At 44.2% G+C, this 27,843-nt stretch overlaps 1 protein-coding gene across 4 annotated transcripts in view; it reads left to right on the top strand.

Annotated features, from left to right (window-relative positions):
- The window catches only part of LOC119217088 (leucine-rich repeat-containing protein 24-like), a 60,070-nt gene that overhangs the window by 20,185 nt on the left and 12,042 nt on the right, over positions 1-27,843 (top strand). For 3 of the 4 annotated variants that reach the window (XM_062563228.1, XM_062563227.1, XM_062563229.1), the window contains 3 exons: positions 21,501-21,692; positions 21,826-21,994; positions 22,360-22,622. In XM_062563228.1, the coding sequence (XP_062419212.1) occupies positions 21,501-21,692; positions 21,826-21,994; positions 22,360-22,622 (624 nt within the window). The remainder of the gene's footprint in view (positions 1-21,500; positions 21,693-21,825; positions 21,995-22,359; positions 22,623-27,843) is intronic. The other variant, XM_037470454.2, reaches the window with a different exon arrangement.

The following is a 27,843-nucleotide window of genomic DNA, read 5'->3' as shown; positions in this document are numbered from 1 at the left end:
GCCGGCGGTTCCCGAGTTCCGCTCCATGGAAGATTTTCCACTCGAGCAGTCTCGTGACGATACTCTACGCTCAGCCTACGACCAAGTGATAAGAATTGATGGTCATTTGGTGCGCCCTGACGCAGCACAGTCGTACCCGCACTTCTCATTGATTAGGGACAGACTGTATAGAGTGAGTCGTGACACTCGAACGGGGCAGGAAAACACCCAGTTGCTAATGCCGAAAAGCCGCCGGGAAATGATTTTCCAGGCGGCTCACTATAATCCGATGGCGGGTCACATGGGATACGGGAAAACACTAGACCGGATAATGGCCCGATTTTATTGGCCAGGCATCCGGGCGGATGCGCGCCGCTGGTGTGCGTCCTGCCCGGAGTGTCAATTGGTTAATTCACCAGCCATACCGCGTGCCCCGCTGCGGCCGCTACCGTTGGTGGAGGTCCCGTTCGAGCGCATCGGCATGGACCTCATCGGGCCATTTCACCGGAGCGCACGCGGATACCGCTTTGTGTTAGTCCTCATGGATTACGCAACCCGGTATCCGGAGGCAGTGCCATTGCGCAATATCTCTGCAAAGAGCGTCGCGCAGGCTCTGTTTCAGGTCATCTCCCGGGTTGGAATCCCGAAAGAGATTCTAACAGACCAGGGCACCTCGTTCATGTCGCGCACACTGGGAGAACTTTACGGGTTACTGGGCATCAAGTCCGTCCGCACGAGCGTGTACCACCCCCAAACAGACGGGTTGGTAGAGCGGATGAATAGGACGCTAAAGTCCATGATTCGTAAATTTATTAGCGACGATGAACGTAATTGGGACAAATGGCTTGACCCTCTGTTGTTTGCAGTCCGGGAGGTCCCCCAGGCCTCCACGGGATTTTCTCCCTTTGAGCTTCTGTTTGGCAGGTCACCAAGAGGGGTGCTGGACCTTATTAAAGAAAGCTGGGAGGAAGGTCCGAGCCCCGGGAAAAACGAGATCCAGTACGTCCTGGACCTGCGAGCAAAGCTCCACACACTGGGTAGGATGTCACGGGAGAATTTGCTCCAGGCCCAGGAACGACAACAGCGTCCGTACAACAGAGGAGCCAGGCTGCGAGAATTCACACCGGGAGAAAAGGTACTTGTATTACTTCCTTCTTCCAACTCAAAACTCCTGGCTAAGTGGCAAGGGCCCTTCGAGGTCACACGCCGGGTGGGGGAGGTTGATTATGAGGTGGTGCGGTCTGACAGGGGCGGTGCTACACAAATATACCACCTCAACCTCCTGAAAGCCTGGAGGGAGGCGGAGTCTGTTTCTCTGATTTCCACAGTATCGGAAAGAGAGGACCTGGGGCCGGAGGTGCCAAAAGCGGTCAATCCCACCCCGCTCCCGTGTGAGGGTCGTCTCTCTGAGGACCAGAGGGCAGACATTGCCCAGTTGCAAAAGCGGTTTGCTGATGTGTTCTCCCCCCGGCCAGGCCGGACGGACCTGATAATGCACCAAATCGAGACTTCCCCGGGGGTGACGGTAAGGTCACGTCCCTATAGACTACCCGAACACAAAAGAAAAGTGGTTCGGGAGGAATTAGCGGCTATGTTGGAGATGGGGATAATAGAAGAGTCCAACAGTGCCTGGTGCAGCCCCATCGTTCTGGTGGCCAAGAAGGATGGGACTGTGCGGTTCTGCGTGGACTACCGCAAGGTGAATGACGTGTCACGATTCGACGCCTACCCAATGCCCCGGGTCAACGAACTCCTGGACCGGCTGGGCACTGCACGTTTCTTTACGACCCTGGATTTGACTAAGGGCTACTGGCAGTCGTCAGAGCCTAAAGAGAAAACAGCTTTCTCCACTCCGTATGGTTTGTACCAATTCACCATGCTTCCCTTCGGCTTGTTTGGTGCCCCGGCCACGTTTCAGCGGCTCATGGACAGGGTGCTGCGTCCGCACGCCGCATATGCAGCCGCCTACCTGGATGATGTCATTATCCACAGCACCACCTGGGCGGAGCATGTGCGGCGGGTGGACGCGGTGCTGGAGTCGCTGAGGCGGGCCGGGCTCACCGCCAACCCGGGGAAGTGTGCAGTTGGACGGAGGGAGGTACGGTATCTGGGGTACCACTTGGGGGGTGGGCAGGTGCGTCCTCAGGTGGACAAGACGGCAGCTATTGCGGCCTGCCCGCGTCCCAAGACGAAAAAGGAGGTGAGGCGGTTTTTGGGGCTGGCAGGTTACTACAGACGGTTCATCGCCGGGTTTGCGGACCTCACCAGCCCCTTGACCGACCTGACCCGGAAAGGTGCGTCAGATCCGGTCCAGTGGTCGGAGCAGTGCCAGCGGGCGTTTGAGAAGGTAAAACAGACTCTCTGTGGGGAGCCGCTCCTCCACACACCTAACTTTTCTCTCCCGTTTGTTCTGCAGACCGACGCGTCGGACAGAGGGCTGGGGGCCGTTTTGTCCCAGGAGGTCGAGGGGGTCGACCGCCCGGTGGTCTACATCAGCCGGAAACTGTCGGAGAGGGAGGCCAGGTACAGCACGGTGGAGAAGGAGTGCCTGGCCATCCGGTGGGCGGTGGGCTCCCTGCGCTACTACCTCCTGGGACGCTCATTCAACCTCTGTTCGGACCACGCCCCGCTCCAATGGCTCCACCGCATGAAGGATACTAACGCCCGGATCACTCGGTGGTATCTGGCCATGCAGCCGTTTAACTTCAAGGTGGTCCATAGGCCGGGGACGCAGATGGTCGTGGCGGACTTCCTCTCCCGCCCTCTGGAGGGAGGGGGGGGGGAGTGGGCTAGGCCGGACGGCTCCCCGGCCTAAGTCGGGCGGTGGGGGTATGTGGTGGCGGGCGTGGTTTCAGCTCGGCTGCAGGGGGGAGATGGGGGGAGTGGCTCGGGGAACGGTGCCAGGTGGAAACAATGACAATCAGCTGGGGATAATTGTGTGTGCTCTCCCCTATTTGAGCAGTGAGGCTGGGGCGAGCGAGAGGAGGAGATCGAGCGAGCGGGAAGCCGGCGTGTTTTACCGAGCAGAATTAAAACAATAAAAAGCATTGGAACCCACCATCCTGGTGTCGAGTGCCGTTTGTCCGGAGCCGCGCAGTCACACACGTTACACTTCGGAATCAGTACTGGGAGCATCCTGTGGTGGAAATTTGTGGATTGAAGCCTTGTGAGAAATCAAAAGTATTTTGAACACGCTTTATGATTAAGTATTTATTACTAACAAGAATATAGAAAAATGATAAAGAATACAGAAATCATCAACATAAGCTGTAAGTACAGACAGAAGTCAAATGACTACAATCCAGCTGAAAAGGGAAAGATTGTTCCTTCTCCCTCGGAGTAGCAGGAAGATCTGACAAAGGAAGAGAGGGGAACAGAGAGTCTTTATACCTTTCTGGAAGAGGGACCCCTGTTGCTTCCCCCCCAAACCCTCAGGACAGAGCAACAGGAAAATCCCCAAAGGTCGTAAACTGACCCTCCCTTAATGGTGGCCAATCAATCACTAATCCAAGACAGATGACAAAACAGGATATGGATCAGTCAAGGCATCTGTTGGCCCTCTGTTTAGACTGGAGGCTATCCTAAACTCGGACAGGTCACAGGTTTCCCAAGAAAGGTCACCCCACAGTCCTCACACAGACTCACACACAAATGCCGCTCACCAAATTCTTCCCCTACACATCCTAGTCAGAGTTTTTATATGCTTAAAGACCGTATATTAGAGGGAAAAAATTAAATGATACAGAGATGTGCAGAGAGGCGTTTCTCACCAGACTGCACACTAGGGCCGGATTAAGTTGTCCCTACATGATCAAGAAGAGTAATAAACCAAATTTCTCTCAATATTATTATGTGCGTGAAAACATATTGTTGTGTCAAAGCAAGTTTGAGCATGCATGGAAACAAGGAGCATCTGTGAACTCCAAGCCTAGAGGGGGCAGAGATTAAACAAACCCAAAAATGCAACCCATGTTTCTGGAGGGACCAAATTCACCAGCACTACCCTTAACAAGCATGGGTATAAAATGTTTGGTGATAGCTTAGCCGACCTGAACACAGAACACGGGTCATGTTCAATTACAGACTGGTATGGATTCTATTCATTTCAAACATTTGTTGTTGTATTTGTATGTTTGAAGCAATCGTTTGTTTGATTTTGATTTTTGAACGTAAAGGAAAAGTAGAAGGTTGTTAATGGCATGTATGTAATGGAAATACTGAAATACAAATGGCAATTTCATCTGATCTTTGAATTTGATTTGCTTGTGTAAATACTTTATTTGGTAAATAATGTAGTTTAATTATGTATTTGTTTGTGTTAAAGGCTATAAAACTACTACTACTATTCCTGATACTATTCTGTGGTCTACTACCATTCAATAATTCTGTTCTATTCTGAAATTGGAAATTGCACTTCATACCATACCAACTTTATTTGCGCTTTACAACAACCAGGGTTGACCAAAGTGCTGTACAGAAAAATAGATATAAACACTACAATTAATAATCACACAAAAAACATGCAAAGTAACAAATGAAGTCAAGTAGGCCAAAATAAAGCCGACATCTTACTAGGGGTCAAAGGCCAAAGAGAAAAAATGGGTTTTAAGAAGGGTTTTAAAGATAAAGAAGAGGCCTGCTTAACAAGCAAAGGCAAATCATTCCACAATGTAGGGGCAGACGCAGCAAAGCCACGGTCCCCTCTGAGCTTACGCTCAGTTTTAGGCACCGTCAGGAGCAGCTGATCTGAGGGAGCGGACAGGTTTATAAGAAGGCTCATGTTTACGTGTGCCCGTTAAAAGTCATGCTGCTGCATTTTGTACCCTCTGGAGACGGGTGATGGATGACCCACCAACCCCCACATAGAGTGAATTATAGTAGTCCAGCCATGTAGTCAGTGTTGGGAAAGTTCACTTTCTACATGAACTAGTTCAAAGTTCAGTTCACAAATTTTAAAATTAACTAGTTCAGTCCATAGTTCAAACTTCAAAATATTTGAACTAAGTTCACAGTTACATCTAGTTCAGTTCTTTTTTCCATATGTTGCTGCAAGCTATTATTTTTCAAAATGATTGCCACAGCCCATATAGAACCACAGGCAGCAATTATTTTATCAGTTTTAACACTGAAGCTATGCATCAGATTTAATCTTCATATCCATTTTTTTTTTTTGAACTTTTTATTTATATTTTTTCACAGGACAAAAACAAAAACATGGAACATTATCTGAGACTAGGGCTTGGGAAAAACAAAAAACAAACATAATTATTATAAAGATATATACTGTGTACATACATGTATATCTTGCTGCATCTAATATGAATCCCTATATCTCAACAGACACAATACCACAATGTACAGCCATATCATTTATAAATTTAAATATTCTTTAACCATGTGCCATCTCCGGATAAAGAGGTCAGTTTTCAGTTGTAATGATGCAGTCATTTTTTCCATCAAATAAATCTGCTTTAGTCTCTGTTTCCATTCAGTAACGGTTGGTGATTTCACAGACCTCCAATTAACAGTAACGTTTTTTTGCGCAATTAACAGTAGTACACGTAAAATGTATCTTTGGTCAGCATTGAAAACATCCACTGATATAACACCCAATAAGAAGAACTGTACATTCGATGGTACTTCTCTTTTTACAATTTTCTCCATCTCCTCTTTGATATTTTTCCAGTACGTAAGGGTTATTGGACAGTCCCAAAATATGTGTGTATGGTCCCCTATTTTACCACATTGTATCCAACATAAAGCTACAGCTGGGTCTTTTACAAAATTTGAAATAGCCAAAGGAGTATGAAAATAGCGTGTTTTAACTTTCCAGTCAAATTCCTTCCATTGTTGGCTATTAATTCCCTTATGACATCTGTAGCAGAGTTTATCCCATAACTCTTCCTCTATTACTGTATTAGCTTCTATTTCCCATTTTTCCTTAATGTTGTACGTGTTTCCAGCTGTTTCTAATATCAGTCTTTTATAAAGATGAGAAACCCGTTTGCCAACAGGGAGGCGTCTTTCAGAAACTGAGATAAAGTATTGTTCAATGCCGTTTGGGATTTTGCAGATTCTTTCCCTCTCCTTATGGTTTGTAATGTAATGTCTAATTTGCAAATATCTATAAAAATCACTTGAGGGAAGATCGAATTGTTCCTGGAGTTGTATGAAAGACTTTAAGTGAGTTTCTTCAAAGAGCTGGTAAAAAACAAAGAGGCCCTTAGCCGCCCATCCCCTAAAACCATGGTCCCACATTGACGGTGGAAAATCTACATTACCCACTATGGGCATAGCTCGAGAAATTGTTCCAACATCTTTAAGCATTTTCTTTACTTCCACCCATACTTTGATTGTATGTTTTATCCATTCATTTTCAATCTTCATTTTATTGACGTGTTTTAGATCCATAAAGGGTAAGACAGACAGTTGTGCACCCCTAACTTCCCCTTGCTCTATTTGGGTCCACTTTGCTTCTTCATCTCCACTGATCCAAGTCCCAATTGCTGCTAATTGAGCTGCCCAATAATACAATTTTATATTTGGCAAGGCCAAGCCTCCTTTATCTTTAGCCAGATGAAGTGTTTTAAGTTTAATTCTCGGTCTTTTGTGTTGCCATATAAATTTAGAAATTAATTTGTTTAACATATTAAACGTGGAAGCTGGAACTCTTATGGGCAACGATTGAAACAGAAATAAAAGACGTGGGGTCAGGTTCATCCTTACAGTCTCAACTCTGCCGAGCAGAGATAGAGGAAGAACCTCCCAACGAACTAGGTCACTCCTTATTTGATTAATTAGCTTATTGTAGTTTGCTTCAAAAAGTCTTGCAGTTTCAGGTGTGATAATAATCCCCAAGTATCTAAATCCATGTTTAGACCAATGAAATGACACCCTCTCGTTTAGTTGTTTAGGCCATATTCCTGATATCATCATTGCCTCTGATTTATTTTGATTAATTTTGTATCCAGAAATGTCTCCATAGTCTTTTAGGCATTGCATTAGTCGAGGTATTGAAGTAAGGGGATGTTTTATAAAGAGAAGGATGTCGTCAGCAAAAAGGGAGACTTTGTGAACTCTCCCCCCACCATCCTCCACCCCCTCAATCTGGACGTCCCGACGAATTGCCTCCGCCAGAGGCTCGATACTGAGAGCAAAAAGAATGGGAGAGAGAGAATCACCCTGTCTTACGCCCCTCCCTATATCAAAGAAGTCAGAGCATTGTCCGTTAACTCTAATTCTTGATTTGGGATTCTTGTACAACAGCCGGAACCAAAAGGTAAATTTTTCACTGAAGCCCATCTCAATTAATGTTTGTTCTAAAAACCGCCAATCTACCCGATCAAATGCTTTCTCGGCATTTAAGCCGAGAAGCATTGACGTTTGATTACCCTTTGCCATGAGCGACTGCACGTTTAAAGCTCTCCTTATATTGTTTGTCCCTTGGCGACCTGAAATGAACCCTGTCTGATCTGATTTTACTATTTTCCTAATGTATTTTTGTACTCTAGTTGCTAAAATAGATGTTAATATTTTATAATCCACACACAGGAGGCTAATAGGTCGATAACTAGAACACTGCAATGGGTCTTTTCCTTCCTTATGCAGGACTGTGATGATAGCCTCAGACCATGACTCTGGAGGGTCTCCTGAATTTAACACATAATTATACAACTTGCATAGTGCTGGAGTGAGGTCATCAGCAAACACTTTATAATATTCTCCTGCGAACCCGTCTATTCCTGGCGTTTCTTTCGTTTCTTTCACCTCCTTTTCTCTAATTGGCTCTACTAACGCAGAGGCTTCATCCTCCGTCAGTTTGTCTAATTTCAGGTTTTTAAAGAAATCGTGCATTTTTTCTTCTTTTAATTCCTGATGTTGACCCTTATATAACTGTTCGTAATATTTGGCAAAGGCATTTGCTACTGCTTTTGGGCTAGTTTCGACATTGTTAGAATAAGGTTGTTTTATTTTAGGAATTGTTCGACTAGCTTGTGCCTTTCGTAGTTGGAATGATAATAACCTGCTAGCCTTGTTTCCCAATTCATAGTATTTTCTGTCAACAAACCTAAGGGCACCCTCTGCCTTGTATGTCAGAATCTCATCTAACTTGGCTCTATTCTCTTTAAGTTTATTAAATACTTCTTGTTTTCCACTTTGTTTATGTTCGTTTTCTAATTTCTTGATCTCAGTTTCTAAATCTACTTGTTTTTTAAGTCTGTCCTTCTTTAACTTTGATCCTATAGATATTATTTTCCCCCTTATTGTGGCTTTTCCTGCTTCCCATAAAACCGTAGGTGTGACCATTCCATTGTCGTTTAAAGCAAAATATTCCACTATTGCCGACCTTATTTCCTCTCTTGTATTAACATCTGTCAATAATGAAACGTTTATTCTCCAATACTTCATATTTGGCTCCAACCCCAAATCAAGTGTAATCTGTACAGGGCTATGATCTGAGATGGTTATCGGCTCAATAACACAGCTTTTAACTCTGTATGTGTCCTTTTTGGACACCAAAAAATGATCCAACCGTGAATAGCTTCCATGCACTTGTGACATAAAGGTGAAGTCTCTCTCTTTTGGATGAAGATGTCGCCAAGCATCTATCAACCCCAATTCCTTCATCATATTCATTAGACTTTTTGACATTCTGCTTTGAGGTTTTGAGGATGATGGTAATTTATCTATTCTATTATTCAGTACGCAATTTAAGTCCCCACCCATTAACAGAAGACCCTCCCCATGATCTGCTACCAAATGTGCAAGCTTTTTGAAAGAATTTGGACAATCTTCATTTGGTGCATAGGCATTCAAAAGAGTTAATTTAAAACCAGCCATCCTCCCTATGACCATAACGTAGCGACCCTCCTTATCCTGGAAAACATTTTCACAATGAAAGTACACAGACTTACCGAATAGTATAGCTACACCTCTCTTTTTACGTTTCCCATAAGAGCTACTGTACACCTGATCCACCCATTCCCTTTTTAATTTTTGATGTTCTGTTTCTGTGAGGTGAGTTTCTTGAAGTAAGGCTATAGAGCACTGCATTTTCTTCAGCTGTCCTAGTATCTTTTTTCTTTTAATTGGGTTGTTTATTCCTTTTATATTGTAGGTAATTAAATTAAGTAATGCCATCCTTGTATTTGTACTGAATCATGTAACACAGCCCAAACCTCTCATGAAGATCTGTTAAATAGAAGCAAATAAAATAATTTAACTGCAAATGTACAAAGTTAAACAAAAAACAAATTGCACCTTGCCTCAGATAGAACACAACACTAACAGCATGAACACAGAACAGAACTTCCAATTTTCCAGTCAGACATAGCGAATAAACTACAACCATGCCTGACCCCCGGTGATAATGGGACAGAGAGTGGTGACCTAATCCCTCTGTGGAGAAATGCACCCAGTGTGCAATAGTGACCCAAATTACACTAACATGTAAGAAAGGTCTTAGTGAGTGTGGACCACTCATGTATACCTCAAGAGTCCGTCAGATCTCTTTCTTATTTTTAAACCTTTGTGACAACTTTGCGTTTTTATTTTGTATTGTGCTATTATTGCTTTCAGTCTATATATTGTTCATACACACTTAACCTTGTGTACCTGAAACTGGTTGTAAGTGTTATATACCACAGACTACTCATCTTTATCTTCTTCCTGAACCATAGCCCTCAGGTCAGCTAACGCCAGCATGTTGGTTCTCCTCCTCTTCGCGCTGATGTTCCATCCTCCAGTTAGTTTCTCCTCGATGCGCTCTCTCTCTCCGCACTGCACCTCTATACCCATCTCTCTCAAAGTATCCGCGGCGTCTGTCAGCGAGGAGAAAGTCTTCTCTCCAGAGTCCATTTTGACCTTCAGTCGAGCTGGATACAGGCACTTTGCCTGAATGCCCCTCTGCTTTAGCTGCTTGACGACTGCGTGAATCTTCGCTCGTTTCTTTTGCAGCTCAGGAGAATAGTCTTGATCGAAGAAAATCCTTCTGTCTTGAAACACCGCATTTCCTTGGCTCCATGCTTGCTGCAGAACAATATCTTTCACCCCCGCGTCGAGGAATCTCACAATGATTGATCTGGGGGGGGCCGCTGGATCTGTCGGTTTGGACTGAAGTGAGCGGTGCGCTCTTTCAATTTGAATGTTCAGGTTAGGTGGTAACGTCAGTACTTTGGGAAGCAAGGCTTTCACAAACGCGACCACGTCTCCATGTTCACTCTCCTCTGGTATTTGAAATATTCGAAGGTTATTTCTTCTCAGCCTGTTCTGCATATCGTCACAAACAGCTGAGAGCTGTTTTTCGCGTTGTAACAGGTACCTTATCACACGGTGCTGCCCTGCCCCCGCATCTTCCACAGCGCTCACCCTCCCCTCCAGCTCACCGATCCTCTGCTGGTGGTCACAGAGTTGCTCCTTAATATCTGTCATAGTTTTTTCCAAACGTTCAAGGGTCTTTGTTGTTTGTTTATGTCCCTGGCTGTTTTCGTCGCGGAATCTTCTCATTTCTTGTATTAAGGACATTTCGCCCTCACGTGTTACCTGCTCTTCGCGGCTACCGCTAGTAGCATCTAAGCTAGCGCTGTTTGTGCTCGGTTGTTTATTGTCAGTTTCTTTCAAATATCCTGACTTTCCTTGTCCTCTCGTTTTGGATGTGGTAGTCATCTTGTTCATGAGTTATTTTCCACCCTGAAGGCTTTATATATCTGCAGTTGTCACTGTTTTCTAACTTTTTCCTGACGGAGCCTCGTCTCTAACCTGCTCTTCCCATCATGACGTCACCGGAAGCCCTCATATCCAATTTTGAATCCTTATCCAACCAGGGTTCACATTAGCATTGAGGGGACAGCATTTCCCCATTGTTGCTTTAATGTTGCTGTCCATTCACTCCACACTAGCAGCAGCTGCAGCGTTCACTCCTACAGTACATTCTCAAACACATGCTGCTTGAATGGTCTTATTTAAAAAAGGAATAAAACCACGACAGTTATCATTAAGGTGCAAATGTTTGCAAAGAAAGGTCAGATTCCTCCCATTCTCACCGACCTTGTCAGTAACTTCATAAAACTCATTTAAATTATTAAACGTCGCGTCTTTGCTACATGCAGCTGTCGCTTCCATGCATCTTTTTTTGATGACGCAAGCGGCGGTGCAACACTGGTGGCTGGTGTTGCCAGATTGGGTGTTTTTTCCGCTACTTATTAAGGCGCGTTTACGATGTGTTTTCTTTAGAAATCTGGCACCCCATTGAACGATGTTAACCTGAAAGAACGTTCCGTTCACAGACACCAGAATGAACGAGTCCACAGTAACGTTCATCGGGCATTAATACAGTACGTTCAGTTCACGTTCGCCCAAAATATGAACGAGTTCATGAACTATCGTTCAATGAACGCTTTCAGGCACAACACTGCGTGTAGGTACAAAAGCGTGGACTACAGTTTCAAAATTTTGTCTGGACAGAATTGGCTTTATTTTGGCCAGCTGCCGCAAATGAAAGAAGCTTGATTTGACAACAGCTTTGATCTGACAGTTATATTTAAGCTCAGGGTCCACTTTAACTCCTCATTGTGATGCTAGTTTTAATATACGGTGCCAAGGGGCCCAGATCTACAGGTGGGGTCCTAGTGGTGCCTCCAAAAATCATCACTTCTGTTTTTTATCATAAAAATTAAAAAAGTTCCGAGCCATCCAGGCCTTTATGTCGTCGAGACAATTGAGTAGTTGTCCAACAGGGTTATTCTTTTTTGTTTTAAGAGGTACATAAATCTGACTGTCATCAGCATAACAGCGGAATGAAATGCCATACTACTAAGTATGGAACCGAGTGGAAGCAGATATAGAGAGAAGAGTAGAGGGCCGAGGACTGAGCCCTGTGGGACCCCACACAAAAGAGGAGCAGACGAGGATACAGAGTCACCTAAGCTAACACAAAAAGTTAAGTATGACCTAAACCACTCCAGTGCTATGCCATATGCCTTAAACGTGAAATCAATATTTCATGATCCACTGTGTTGAATGCAGCAGTTAGATCTAAAAGCACAAGGATAACACAGTGACCAGAGTCAGTAGCTAAAAAGATATCATTATAAACTCTTAAAAGAGTGGTTTCTGTGCTCTGTAAGGTTTTAAAACCGGACGGGAAAACCTCTTGTATATTATGCTCTTCCAAAAAGGCCAGTAATTGAATGTACAATCTTCTCCGGGATTTTTGAAAGGAAAGGCAATTTGGAAATACACTGGACGTGGAGAACACTGCGTCACATATCTCTAAATTAAGAACAGGCAAACCATATGATAAGACAAGATCAAGTGTGTGTCCATTTTCGTGTGTGGGTCCAGACACAGATTGCCATAGATTAAAAGAATAAATAAGGTTTAGAAAATCCTTTGCCATTGGTTTATCAGGACAACACACATGAACATTAAAATCCCCAACAATAAGAACATGATCATATTTAGGCATAATTTCAGCCAGAAAATCAGAAAAATTATTTTAAAAGTCCTTATTGTACTTGGGGGGCCGATAGACCACAGCGCACAACACTGTGTGAGAGCGACCAATCTCCAATAAACTCAGCTCAAAGATCCTGAAAGCGGATGAAGATAATATCTGCTTACATTTATAATGACTCTTATATTCCGTCGCTATTCCTCCTCCTCGGCCAGATTTTCGCGGAGCGTTAAGGTAGCAGCAGTCTGGGTGTAAAAATTCGGTAAAAGCACTGGACTCACCATCATTCAGCCCTGTCTCAGTTATACAGAGGAAATCCAATCCTCGGGATGTGAAAAGATCCTTTAATACAAAAGTCTTATTTGCTAGAGATCTAGCATTCACCAGGCCAAACCTGGTAGGAACCGGCGGGTCCGTAGCGCTGCATGTTCGTGGAACCCAACACAGAGATAGCAGGTTGCTGTGATTCACTCCGCGCCAACGGGGACGAGAAGAGCAGGGGCCGCAGGGCTGGAACACCTCTTCCGGGCCGATGACAGGTGTCAGCCAGGCGTCGACAGGGTCCAGCGAGCGTCGAGGAATAACAAGGCTAGGTACGACCCCAAACTAAGTCCAAATAGGTGTAGAACAACATGCAAGACGGGCCTTCAGCCTCACCAGGCAGCCACTGCATTTGCCCCTGCGGCGCTTGCTGCTGGTGAGAAGGGACAGAGACTTTTCTTCATCCTCCGTTTTGTGCTTCAGGGAGACGTGGCTCTGCGGATCGATACCGGACTCCGCGCTCCAGCTGGCCGGCCTCCAGCTGCTCAGAGCGGACCGCGACACGGAGCTCTCCGGCAAGACGAAGGGTGGAGGTATCTGTTTTTACTTCAACAACAACTGGTGCATAGACGTATCAGTGATCCAACAACACTGTTCTCCTGCTCTGGAATCTTTTATCATCAACTGAAAACCCTTTTACTCCCCCCGTGAGTTCGCTTCATTCATCCTGGTCGGTGTTTACATGCCGCCGGCGGGCAACGTGCACGAGGCACAGCGGACACTCGCCGACCAGATACGGCGTGTGGAGCGGACCAACCCGGACTCTTTGGTTATTGTCCTCGGTGACTTTAACAAAGGAAACCTCAGCCATGAACTCCCGAAGTTCAAACAATTTATTAAATGCGCGACCAGAGAGGAGAACACGCTGGACCACTGCTACACTACAGCAAGCAGGGCCTATCACGCCGTCCCTCGTGCTGCGCTGGGACACTCCGACCACGTCATGGTCCACCTGATTCCTGCATACAGGCAGAAACTTAAGCTCTGTAAACCTGTGGTGAGGGAATCCAAGAAGTGGACCAGCGGGGCGCTAGAGGATCTTCGGGCGTGTTTTGACTGAACAGACTGGGATGTTTTCAGGACTGCTTCTGACAATCTGGATGAGTTCACAGAGGCTGTAACTTCCTACATCGGCTTCTGTGAGGACATCTGTGTACCATCATGCACCAGGGTGAGTTATAACAACGACAAACCCTGGTTCACAGCGGAACTCAGGAAACTACGTCTGCAGAAGGATCAGGCATTTAGGAGTGGGGACAAAGACCTGTACACAGAGTCTAAATACAGGTTTAGCAAGGCGGTGAGAGACGCTAAACGACTGTACTCTGAGAGACTCCAACATCAGTTCTCAGCTAACGACTCTGCTTCGGTTTGGAGAGGCTTTAAACACCTCATGAACTACAAGCCGAAAACCCCTCACTCCATGAATGACCTCCGCCTGGCAAATGAGCTGAACGAGTTCTACTGCAGATTTGAAAGACAATGTCCTGACTCCATCCCCCACAACTCCACCACCTCCCCCGACCCATTAGGTGCTCACACCTCTGGACTACTCTCCCCTCCCCCACTGCCCCTCTCTGTCTTGGAGAGTGACGTCAATCGGCTCTTCTAAAGACAATAACCCCCGGAAAGCAGCCGGTCCGGACTCAGTCTCACCCCACACCCTGAAGCATTGTGCTGACCAGCTGTCTCCTGTGTTCACCGCAATCTTCAACACCTCCTTGGTGACATGCCACGTCCCAGCCTGCTTCAAGGCCTCCACCATCATCCCTGTTCCCAAGAAGCCCAGGACTGAATGACTACAGGCCCGGCGCACTGACCTCTGTAGTCATGAAGTCCTTTGAACGGCTAGTCCTGTCCCACCTTCGCCTACAGAGCCAACAGGTCTGTAGACGATGTTGTCAACATGGCCCTCCACTTCATCCTCCAGCATCTGGACTCCCCAGGAACCTACGCCAGGATCCTGTTTGTGGACTTCAGCTCTGCCTTCAACACCATCATCCCGTTACACCTGGTGACGTGGTGCAGCGAGAACAACCTGGAGCTTAACGCCCTGAAGACAGTGGAGATGGTCGTGGACTTCAGGAAGAACGCAGCCCCACCTTCCCCCCTCACCTTGTGTGACTCCCCCGTCACCACTGTGGACTCCTTTTGTTTCCTGGGCTCCATCATCACCCAGGACCTCAAGTGGGAGCTGAACATCAGCTCCATCACCAAAAAGGCTTAGCAGAGGATGTTCTTCCTGAGGCAGCTGAAGAAAATCAACCTGCCAAAGACGATGATGGTGCACTTCTACACGGCCATCATCGAGTCCATCCTCTGCTCCTCCATCACCGTGTGGTACGCTGCAGCCACAGCCAAGGACAAGGGCAGGCTGCAGCGTGTCATCCACTCTGCGGAGAGGGTGATTGGCTGCAATCTTCCGTCTCTTCAGGATTTGTTCGCTGCCAGGACTCTGAAGCGGGCCAGAAATATTGTAGCCGACCCCTCCCACCCTGGACATGATCTGTTTGTGCCCCTTCCATCCGGCAGGAGGCTGAGGTCCATCAGGACTAAGACCTCCCGCCACACGAACAGTTTCTTCCCTTCGGCAGTCGGGCTCATCAACAGAGCCCGGGCCCCCCCTGACTGACTCTGACTCCCATGCTCATTCATCACTGTGACACTTTCACTTGTCACCAGTCACTTTGTTTAGCTGGTGCACTTTATAACTTTATCCTTATTTTTATTCCTAATTTTATCTTATCTCCTCTAACTTACTAACCCATAGCTTTAGTTTTTAGCGTACTAACCCATAGCTTATATTTTATATTTTATTATACTTTTATTTTATTTTTATCTTATTTGCGCTATGTCGTCTTTATTGTACAGTCTTCATGCACCTTCCGCCAAGACAATTTCCATGTATGTACAATAGGGTGCATCAAAAAACACAATTCTTGAATTTTGATATGGCTGGGTGCTAAAAGTGTTCGAATATATGTAGAAACAACACATGCAAAATATTTTTCCAGTACATGATGATTTAGGGGTACCACCGCTCATCTGTTTTTGTTGGATAAAGTGGTTAACAGTGCTCAATGGTCGCCATGGAGATCTGAGGTAAAGAATACTACAGCTCAAGAAAACTGAGGTGATCTTTCCTTTTGAGGTGATCTTTCTGTGTTGGGTATGTATTATTACATATTACTATCTTATATGGAGCAGGTGCGGCCATTTTACAAGAAAGCCAACGTCCCAATGGTGAGCGACAAGCGTGCATGCCACAAGATTGTAGACTTAGTCAATGCTAACAACAAGCTGCGGAAAATCTCCCAGGCCAAGCGCTCCAGTGAGACTACAGCGAAACAATTGAAGAAAATGGAGTGCAGACTTGATGCCACATTTCCGCTGTGGCCTCCAAATGTTGAAAAGCTGATTGAACCCAGAAGACCGAGTTTTCTTGGCCAGCATGAAGACTGACAGAGTGGCCACATTTGGTGTATTGGACAAAAAGCTGCAACTGAAGGTGAAGCGGTGAGAGGAGCATCAAGCTGCCGCAGCAGCCAGGCAGTACCATTGTGAAAAGGAGCTGGAGGAGATGACGGCAATGTCCAGCTTGGAGTCTGAGAGTGAGTAGGAGTCAGAGGAGGATACTAACAGTCTATCCACCATCTTTGGGTGAACCATAAGAACACTGGAACAAACGTCTTCATTCCATATGACATCCTTAGCTGACCAAGTGTCGTGTCACTGGCTATAAGGTTGAAGATGTCACCAAGGCAACAGGCTGCCTTCACGCTGGTCTTGTTGCAGAGTCGGGTGGTGAATGTACACATCTCTCTGCATCTTACGCAACAGCTGACCGAGCAAGACGCCAAGTGCTGGAGACCATCAGTGAGGAACAGCACAAGCAGTGGACACAACCTCCATTGTGCACCCTACACTGGGACAGCAAGTTAACACCGATGCTCAGCAATGTGCGGCAGTTGGAGCGTCTTACAGTGGTTGTTGGAGATGCAGAGCGGCTGAAACTGCTTGGTAATGATCCCTCCACATGTCTCATTGGTCTGTTTCTTATAAGCCGGGAGGCCGGGAGGCTTATAAGAAACAGACCAATGAGACATGTGGAGGGATCATTGCCCGGTTGACATGCAAGTTGCTGCAGGACTGGTGGTGTGCTGACCAGGTTGTCAACATGGCATTTGACACCACTGCGTCAAACACTGGCCATCTCACCGCAGCCTGCATTGCCATACAGCTCTCACTGGGCAGACCACTGCTTCGGTCTGGGTGCCGGCACCACACTGGTTTTTGCAGACCTGAAGGTGGAGTCATCACGGTCACCGGGCGACCAATGCTGCGTTCAAAAAAATTGAAGTCAATGTACGTGCAATGAACGTGGTCAATGACTGTGCCGAGCGTCAAGCTCACATCCGACTTTGTCGCGATGGCAAGGAAGGAGCAGCACCTGCAGAATGTGCTGCAGGCAGTTGAACATGACCGCAACCAACAGCCAAACCTGTGCCGCTGCAAACTCAAGCTAATCCCTGAATAGGATGGTTACTCTTGGGTGGCGGGTGGGTAGACATATCTGGGGGAAACGCACTGGCTAGGTTCAGAGTTCAGGTTCCATTTCCTCGCTCTTTCTCCCTGGTGGTGTTTCTCAGCGGAACAGACTCTGGCACAGACTGAGCAATTAAGTTTAAGGCCCTGTTAGTTGCCAGTGAGTTAGCCACTAAGAGAGGGTTTGTTCTTTTTTTCAGTATGTAAGTACCCTTGTATTTAACAATAAGGTCCATTAAACTTTATATGTATGTCTGACATCCATCACTGCTGCACTAAATTCAGGGTAAGGCCACGTGAACATGTCCCATTGACCTCATTCATGTTTTCAATAGGACAAATGAATTGAGAATCTTGAAAGTTGAATTCTGAGAAATTCCCAAGTTGCCCAAAGGGCAAGCAAACAAATTTCAATTTATTAACCCTATAGAACACTTTTACTGTATAAAAGTTCACAGTATTCAGCATTTCCAGGTCAAACTTTTTGCAATTAGACTAAAAATTGCACATTTTCGTAATTTCGCCAAAGTTCATGTGTTAGGTGGCACCCCTAAATCTCAATAGAATTCCTCCAAACTTTGCAAAAGTCATTTTTATGTTAATTGGAACAAAATGCAATGCCAGCCAAATTGACATTTTGAGATTAAATTTTCCCATTCAAATTTGATGCACCCTAATGTACAACATATTATGGCAATAAACGTTTCCTGATTCCTAATTCCTTCCGTCGGCGCTCACGCCGAGAAGGTGGAGCCAGGGAGCGGCAAACGAGAGCCAGCAGTCTCGCCAGGAGCAGGGGCAAAGTTTCACGTCCACTATCGTCCAGATTTACTATATTTTTGGCAGAAAATCGCAGATCTAGCAATGTTTGGCAATCATACTCCAGTAGAGAGTCGACATCCCGGGCAAAAAGCAGAACAAACAACAAAAACACACACAGCAGTGACAGTAACGGACGGCCAGCCGCCCACAATGGCGCCAACTTTTTCCACCCCCTGTACTTCATGTGCCATCAATCTGCTAATTTAATACAAATACTCAACTGTTGCAAAAACCATCAAATCCATCTCAAAAGGAAAATTAAAAACACCAAAACAGAACAGAGTTGTCCTTTTATACTGTTTGGGTTAAACAAGCCGTTTTCAAGTTTTGGCTGAGCTGAATGTACTTGACACCAAGATAACTTGACATGTATTGAAAACTGAGATGTTATGAAGTTACAGGTTTGTGACAGCAGAAAAATAACAAAATAAAAACCAGCTCCTAAACAGTTAAAGCACTGCTTTAAATATAGAAAGGATATTTGCTAGAGATGAGCGAGTACAGCATTATCTGTATCTGTATCTGTTGAACCATATGAATTATCCGTATCCGTACTCGGACTGGGCCTAACCCGGAAGTAGGAAGGATTTACCCCGTAAATTGTTGGGTTTAGCCTTTCTGCGGTTAAAACAGCATTCCTTCTTAATTCTTATCACTGATGATCATGAGAGAGAGAGGGGAAGTGTGTGTGTGGCTTAATTTGTAATATCAATATTTAGTTATTCACCACAACTAGTCAACGTCAGACACTGAGTGCGTGAAGAGAGCCAGCAGACGGTAAAAAAAAACTGATGAGAGAGAGGGAGAGGGAGAGAGAGACAGAGAGAGAGAGAGACAGAGACAGAGGGAGAGAGAGGTCAGTGCCTGATGTAAAAAAAAAAAAAAAACTGGTTAGAGCCGACTGAAAAAAAAAAACTCCGACAGGCAGAGACGCAACGCGAGTCGCATTCTTAAGCACCACGTCTCAACAAGCCCCACGTTTACCTGAACTCTACTAGTTAAGAACAACAAACCGAAGTAAAAAAAAATAAAGGCGAAGAAATCGTTTAAATTTATCGGGAAAAACCCGCGAACCTGGTGACTGAGGAAGGGAGAGAGGAGTTATGTGTATGTGTGAGCCGAGCGGGACACAGCAACACAAACTGTGTGTGTAGGGGAGGGGCGCTGTGACTACCAGCCAATCACAGAACGCAGACACAGACAGCTACCCAATGAGGACTTTTATTCAATCCGAGCACAGATATTGACTTGTATTACTCGTATAATACTCGTACTCGGCAAAAGTGCTTTATCCGTAACGGATACTCGTTTCAGCCGAGTATCCGGCTCATCTCTAATATTTGCCACAATCGGGTGGGTGCAGGTTGAAGGCAGGCAGGACTCAGACGCAGGCTTCTCCAGGTTTCCAAAAGTGATCTTTATTCACCATACAAATCCCAGGAACGTGCACCAACGACGAGAAACATGGACAATGACGCAACAACGGACAACAGGCACACAGGGCTTAAATACACAAGGGAGGTGCAGGTGATTGGACACAGGTGGAATCAATCACAGGACAGGACAGGAAGTGAAGCTCACCCAGAGACACGAGACACAAGAAAACTACAAAATAAGACAAGCAGACCCAAACCGTGACAATATTATCAGCAGTAAAAACTAGGGAGGAGCGAGTACAGCATTATCTGTATCTGTATCAGTATCTGTTGAATCATATGAATTATCTGTATCCGTATCTGTACTCGGATTAGGCAGGGCCTAACCCGGAAGTGGGCGGGGTTTAACCCGGAAGTAGGACGCTTTTACCCGTAAGTTGTCGGGTTGTCTTGAAATGGGCTGGGCTTTAACCGTTATGCTCTTTTTTAAGCATGCAATTGACCCTTCGCAGGGAGCTTGATAAACAGGTGATATGACCAATATAAAACATGAACTTTGAAAACAGTGTACTGTACTGACGCATTTCTGTGGTTAAAACAGCATTCCTTCTTAATTATTGTGGTGTGTGTGTGTGTGTGTGTGTGTGTGAAGAGAGCCAGTAGACGGTAAAAAAAAACTCCGGCAGAGAGAGGAAAAGAGACAGGTCAGTGCGTGAAGTAAAAAAACTAAAAACTGGTTCGAGCCAATTTAAAAAAAAAAAATCTCCGACAGGCAGAGACGCAAAGCGAGTCGCATTCTTACGAACCACGTCTTAATAAACCCAACGTTTACCTAAACTCTACTAGTTAACAACAACTGAAGTAAAAAAAATTCATCTGAAGCCGAAGAAATCCTTTAAATTTATCGCGAAAGACCCGCGTCCAGGCAGGGTACGGTGAATCAAAGAATCGACTAGCTCAGGTTTTAAAAATCTAAAAGTATTTAATAACTAAACAAAGAATTACAAAGTGAAATACAATGTGAATAGTGATATATTTCGCGAAATAGAGAATTCTCCGACCAAGTCAAAGGTGACTTATCAAAGCGCCTGCAGAAAAATTCTAATTGTTCTCCTTCCCTTTCTTCTGGGTGTATTTGAATGTCATTGGCTCCTTCTTCAATGTACCTCCTCCTGGTCCAGCCTTTCCAGATCCAGGTGTGAACTGCCACATGTGAATCTGAAACCCCTCTCTGTGTCATCTCTCCCTCACATTCCAATGCATTCTATGTAGAAACATTTTGGCTTTATGCCTCAACGAGTGAATATAACATAGTATACATAGTTTGTCTTCATCTTATACCCAGTACACTTCAATTACAACACAGCATATAAGATCACAGTACTTAAGCTGGCGTAGGGGAGGATCTTCCTCCCCCCGCATCTAAAGATCCGGTCACATTCAATGTCCAGAACACCTAGCCTAACGTAAACAATAAACAGAGTGTGGATGTTGGATCGTGTGGTGTGAACCCCCCCTTATCTTACACATCTGCTGGTTGACCCGCTGACCTTGCTTCCTCAGTCAGGACAGAAACCGTTTCCATATATATGTAACCGAAGAAGCTTCTGTTTATACGTCTGTTTTCTAGTTCTCAACGACATCAGTCAGGGCACCCCCATCCTGCCAGACTGTCTGGCCTTGCTGGCACATCCTGCTTGGTCTCTGACTTTGAAATCTTCAGCAGAACAGGGCAACAATTTTCTAGCTCAGCACTAAGAAAAAGCTTTTGATTATCAGTACAGTATTTATATGATTTATATGACTATAAATTGTTATTGGCTATAATGCATTCACTTCATTTAACATACAAATGTAATATCTACTATCTAACATCACACAAACTATAATTCTACACTAAACATTGATACATGTAACATACTTCTCACCGCTAGGGGTGCACTTCTACTTAAATTCCTAACACAAGCTGCACATTCTTTTTGTGACCCTGGCTCTTTCTCCAGAACAACACCATCTCAGCAGTAGAGCCTGGCTCTTTCCAGAACCAGGGACATTTGCTGGAGCTGGCTATGAATGGGAACCGGGTCCACCTGGTGACTGCTGACATGTTTCAAGGACTGGGACATCTCCGCATTCTTTACCTGGCAGGAAATGACATCACCTGCCTACTAGACTACACCTTCCGTGGTTTACAGGTAAGGCATGTCCATAAAATTTCACACATTCCAACATGGAACTAACTATGCCAGATGCAATTACCATGTCCTGCTCACCACTGCAGTTTACTTCATTCCTTGATGAAATTGACCATTTGACTTGTCCCTTCAGCGCCTGCAGGAGCTCCATTTGCAGCACAACAATATAGAGATATTAGCTGACCAAGCTCTAGTTGGTTTGACTTCTCTTGCTCTGCTAGACCTGAGTAGGAACAATCTTCACACTCTGGGCCCTGCATCCTTGCGTCCTCTAGTCAGCCTACAGGTGCTGCGCGTTATAGGTGAGATGTACAGGATGTTTGGGGGACATCCTGATGAAAACTTTGTTTTTCAACTTTTCCTACAAATGAAAAACGATGCAGGAACACCAATTGTCTGAAAACTGTTAAAAAATAAAACCATGACACTTTTATTGAATTAGTTTATTTCTCATTATTGCTGAAAGTATTCCTTATGCAGTCAATGCATAATGTTTACTTAGTATGTTTACTCACAAACCTTTAATTCATAATGCAGTTTCCTAATTTTCTGGAAATCCGTTCAAAACCAATTGACTGATTTTTGTTACAGCACCAGTAACTAAGACCTTGATGGCCTCAGCATCAAGGGGTTCCAACCTAACCTCCGGTTCTCTGCACTACTGTAGACAACCCATGGCGCTGTGACTGTGCTCTCCACTGGCTGAGGAGCTGGATTGATGCAGAGGGCCAGAGGCTGCTCAGCTCTGCAGAACGTCGACTGGTGTGCACCCAGCCGCCGCGCCTCTCTCACCTCAGCCTGGTGGAGGTACCTCTCAATAGCTTGGTGTGTATTCCTCCACTATTGCAGCTGGAGCCCAGGAGGCTAGCTGTGCGCCTGGGAGAGAGCCTCAGGGTGTCATGCCATGCCTCTGGTTACCCACGACCACAGGTAGGAAACAAATCAGTATATAGTTAAGTAAGTACACGCAAAAAAATGATTCAAGTCATGCTTTATTTGAATATATCTATTTGAGGGTGAACATGTATATAATTAATAGCAACATGAAATGGTTTAATAGTTTCATTTATGAGATTTATTTAGGTTAAAATGTGTATGTGCCAACTCAAATAAATGAATGAATTGAGGATTACCGTTTGCGCATGTGCCACATTTTGCGCTTTTAGTGTCGTTCTGCCTTTTTTTCTGTCTGAAACTGGCTGCAACATAATTTTCTCTAGCTCTGGTAAAAATCTGTTATTTGGTAAGTAACATTAACTATGTTCGTTTGTTGTAGTGTATAATGTAATTCTGTTAAATAATGCTTGCACATCAGCTGTGAAATTAAACCAGGGAAAATTGTGCTCCATTTCACCGAAGTCCAATTTGGCAGCATTCAAGCTAGTTAGCTGAGCGTGGTTAGTTTACGAGTCAGTCATCTTCAAAGCCACGGGGGGAGTCAATCCCTGCTGACATCGTTCCCTCTCAGTTAAGACGGCTTCGGAGCAAGGCCAAAGTGTGTAGCTTTAGTAAACGTTAGCTAACACTAGTTAAAGTTAGCTAACATTACAGACCAGAGATTAGTTAAAGCCAACCACTGGGTCCCTCCTTTCTCCCCAATAAGAAAGGCTGGTCAGCGCATCCCGGTCCCGACAGTTGTGGAAGTTACGTTCTTTTTACTGACATATGTTGTAGGAATTGTAATAATCAGCTTATATACACAAGTAATTCCTCTGTTACACAGGCATCAATGTCACATTCATAAGGACTCTTAAGTTATTACTTCTTGACAGAACATTGATACGACTGCTCACTGAAATGGGTTTAAATCTATTTATTAAGATCATGTAGTAAATGTATTTTAAATGCTTTTTTAATTGATCTATTGTATATAGTCCTTCCGTATTGTCTTAAAAGTGATTAGAGTCCATTCTAAATGTTTCATCTGTTTTTTAAAACATTAACTTCCCTGTGACATTTGGAATATTTCAGCATTTCACTTTTCTAATACATGTATCTCTTTTTATAGTTTGCTCAGCATCACCAAGGCTCTTGATGCAACCTCTTTATGAAGTAATAGGCTATAAACTCAATTCTGGCACAATCTGATGTTTTCCACTGTCATTTGCTTAGTGCAATGTGTGCTAATTAAGCTGTACTATATAGGATTATGCATGTGGAAGTACACCGAATGCGGTTTGGATGGAGATTTGAGGTTGATGTTCATTTACATTGTCAATAATTGAAATACACAATGCACTGTACAATATATTTGTTGTATTAGATGGTCAGTTCTGACTTCTCTGAGCATTTGCAATAAAAAGGCCTGAACTACATTATGTTTCATGTGTCTTAATAGGGGATCAAATAAAACTAATAAAATAAGTATGCTAGGGTAGTATTTGACTAAAATGAGTTGGACTAATTCAATTTAATCCTATTTCATGAATGGTCTTAGATTGAGTTATGTCTACACATACAGCGGGTGAAATAAGTATTGAACACGTCACCATTTTTCTCGTATATAGATGTATTTCCAAAAGAGCTATTGAGATGAAATTTTCACCAGATGTTGGTAACAACCCAAGTAATACATACATACAAAGAAACCAAAACAAAAGTTCAGAAATAAAATTGTGTAATAATTAGGGCTGTCAAATGATTAAAAATGTTAATCAAATTAATCAGAATTTTCAGTGGATTAATCAGGATTAATCACTATTTGCAATTACACCTTAATCCTAATGCATACCAAAGATAAATAACAGGACACAGATACATAATTATAATTATCATTATTATTATCATCATTATTATTTTTTACATAAATACATGTTATTGATATTTGACTTGGTTTAATTCATTCCAGAAAATAATCAAAGCAATGTTATTTGATAAGTTACAGACTGATTTACCTGCATGGCTCTAGAAGGGTCTCGAGCCTCTGCAGTTTATCCCACTCTTCAGCGGTCAGCAAAATGAGTTTTTCCCGAAAATCTCCCAGACCGACCTTTCTCCCGAATTTCTCCCGATTTCCACCGGACAATAATAAAAGTTACACCTTGAAGTGGAGCGGCAATACGAACGGAAAAAGATGAGACTGGCGCTGCAAGGAAAACCCCTAGCACCCCCCGCCCCGTCGATCACCAGCACCTATTTTTGACAGCCCTAGTAATAATGTAAAATGACAAAGGGAAAAAGTATTGAACACATGAAGAAAGGGAGGTGCAAAAAGGTATGGATAGCCAAGACAACAGCTGAAAACTCAGTAATTACAGTTTTTCTCGATTGATTCAAAACAATGTAATTTCTTCTCAAAATTGTATTTTGTTTTCAAATGACACACACAAACCATCATTTGAATATACTTTTATAAGAACCAGTTGAACACTGATGTGCTTAATGTAAAACACTATGATGAATGGAAAACAATTCTCCATTCATCATAATGACTTTGACCTTTTTTTGTTCAGTGTTACACTTACTACAGACAGTACATACATATGTGTTGTAAAATATTTTAGAATATTGTTTTTGTACTCAGAACACACAAATACATTTTATTTTCCTCACGAAAACAATGCACACAGTGTACCTCCCAACCAACACAAAGTTGCACATCCAGTGGTCTACATACAAAACAACAGAAGAATTTACTGTATACAGTTACAGTAAAAAACTATGCTGCATCCTCTCTTCTGTTCCGGTCTGTTCCACAGAACCTCATCCACATCACAAGCAATGTTTTCCCTGGCCAAGCAGTGGGTTAAATATCGCTCAGCATGTCGAATCCAGCCATGAAAAGCATCAAATGCTATATCTCCACATAGCTTAGAGAAGGGTTACATGCGTTTCAGGATTTCGGTCATACACTTTCCATCTCCAGGCAGAAAATAATTCCTCCATAGCTTTGGTCAACCAAAGTGGCTCAGATCTCATCAGAGTTTATGGTCCTTGGCCTTCCTCGTCCTCGTCCTCCCCCTGTCCTCCTCCTCCTTCTCTTACTCTCACTCCTCTGGCTCTGTTTCTAATGTTGGCATCCATTGCTCCAAAACAGAAGAGCTCACCTGTTGCCCTTTTATGCAAAAGCTCTGATTCCTAATTGTAACACTGTGTGACAGGTGTTTTCCCATGTGACGAGTCAGTGTACATAGTAGGGCAATGGACTTTAGAATTTTGAATGACAGTGTGCTCCTTGTGAAACAAAATTTTCTTCATGAAAATTGTGCAGAGAATGCAGAGAATTGTGTGTAGTGTTTTGAAAAAAGTGTGTTTTAGAACTGCAATTTGAGTGTAAAGCAAGAATTGTGCTTGTAGTTTAGCAGAATTGGTTCAGGGGGTTGATGCATGAGTTATAGAGATGAGCCGGATACTCGGCTGAAACGAGTATCCGGTACGGATAAAGCACTTTTGCCGAGTACGAGTATTATACGAGTAATACAAGTCAATATCTGTGCTCGGATTGAATAAAAGTCCTCATTGGGTAGCTGTCTGTGTCTGCGTTCTGTGATTGGCTGGTAGTCACAGCGCCCCTCCCCTACACACATACTGTTTGTGTTGCTGTGTCCCGCTTGGCTCACACACAGAACACTGAGAAGTGAACAGCTCTCTCTCTCCCTCTCTGTCGTCAGGTTCACGGGTCTTTCGCCATAAATTTAAAGGATTTCTTCGGCTTCAAATTATTTTTTTTTACTTCGGTTGTTGTTAATTAGTAGAGTTTAGGTAAACGTGGGGTTTATTAAGACGTGTATGGAAGTAAATCTGTGCCATCGGGGGTTGAAATAAAAAGTTGATTGAATTTCTAGCACTGAATATTTATGCATTGAAATTATGTACCTGAATGTTTTTCAACATTAAAACACCGCAAAAAAATTCAACCTAAAAAAAAAAAATGTTGAAATATTCGAAATGGAGGCTACAATATTCAACCGCAAAAAATTCAACCTTGGCACACCAATATGCGGAGGCTACAATATTCAACCCAAATAAATTCAACCTTGGCACACAAACATCCGGGACACTAAGGTAGAGCAATCGATTCTAGATTCAAGATCAGGAGCGTGCGTCAAGCTAAAGGAGCGAGCACCCAAAACACCTTCGGCTTCGGATTGTATCCATGTCCAATAATAACGGGACTTTAACTCTTCTTCATGTCATCAGTGTGGTTTGTGTCTGTAAGATTCCGTAATAGACAGCTGACATTTGTACATTAACAGACTGTGTTGGACATGAACTAAGCGGAAGTTAAACGAGAGCGTACAGCCGCTCACAATACGCCTCTTCTTCTAGTTTTGAATTCATTTAATGATGCTGAGATCCTTCGACAAGCTGTTAGGAGTGATTGGCGGAGTTTTGAAAACCAGGAACGCGCTTGAAGAGGCAGATGAGCCGCTGTATCGTAGTGGGGGGGGGGGGGGGGGGGGCAGCGGCTTTAACGGAGCGCGCAGACGCATAAACCCGACAGGACATGCAGGAATAACCGCAGTAGCGTCGGTGGAAGGATCCTTTTTCACAGCGGCACAAGCCGATCTCAGTTGGGTATTAAGCGACATTCAAAGTCCACGTAACGTTAAATGAGTCTTCATGACCATGGGTAAACTTTATTGAGGATCTGGCACAACACAGCGACCTGCAAGTAGCGCAGAGTCTTACATAAAGGGATGTACGTCTTAATGCGAGGCTTTAGAATTTATCTCAAAGGGATCCTGTATTTGCTCGTAAAGTCTGAAACGAGAACCCATTTTTCAGTGACTGTGTTACGTGCCTACTGGTTTTTGAACTACTGGTTTGGCTACGGGTGCGTGTTTGTTTTCCCCCGGTGTTACGTGCCTACTGGTTTTTGAACCTACTGGTTTGGCTACGGGTGCGTGTTTGTTTCCCCCCGGCAGGCAGGTGTTGTCTGCCTCCGTCACTTGAGTCGTCACACATTTGCAAACATATTGTTCTGAAAATGTTCAAAAATGCATCCCATATCCATTGCAGCGATTACGATTGTATAAGTGAGCACTACGTCACTGCCACGTATGAAGAAATACATAAAAGAACATTTATTAAAAGTCCGCCACAACCGGGATTCGAACCGTGTCGCGCAAAATAACGTAATGCCACAGAGCGGCTGTGCTACCCACTCGGCCAACCGAGCTTAATCGATTTCAGTTGATTTGTATATTTT

Source organism: Pungitius pungitius, chromosome 7 (genome assembly GCF_949316345.1).
Source record: "Pungitius pungitius chromosome 7, fPunPun2.1, whole genome shotgun sequence".
Classification (NCBI taxonomy): domain Eukaryota; kingdom Metazoa; phylum Chordata; class Actinopteri; order Perciformes; family Gasterosteidae; genus Pungitius; species Pungitius pungitius.
The sequence above is the reverse complement of the archived record's forward strand: the minus strand, read 5'-3'. Positions and strand labels throughout refer to the sequence as shown.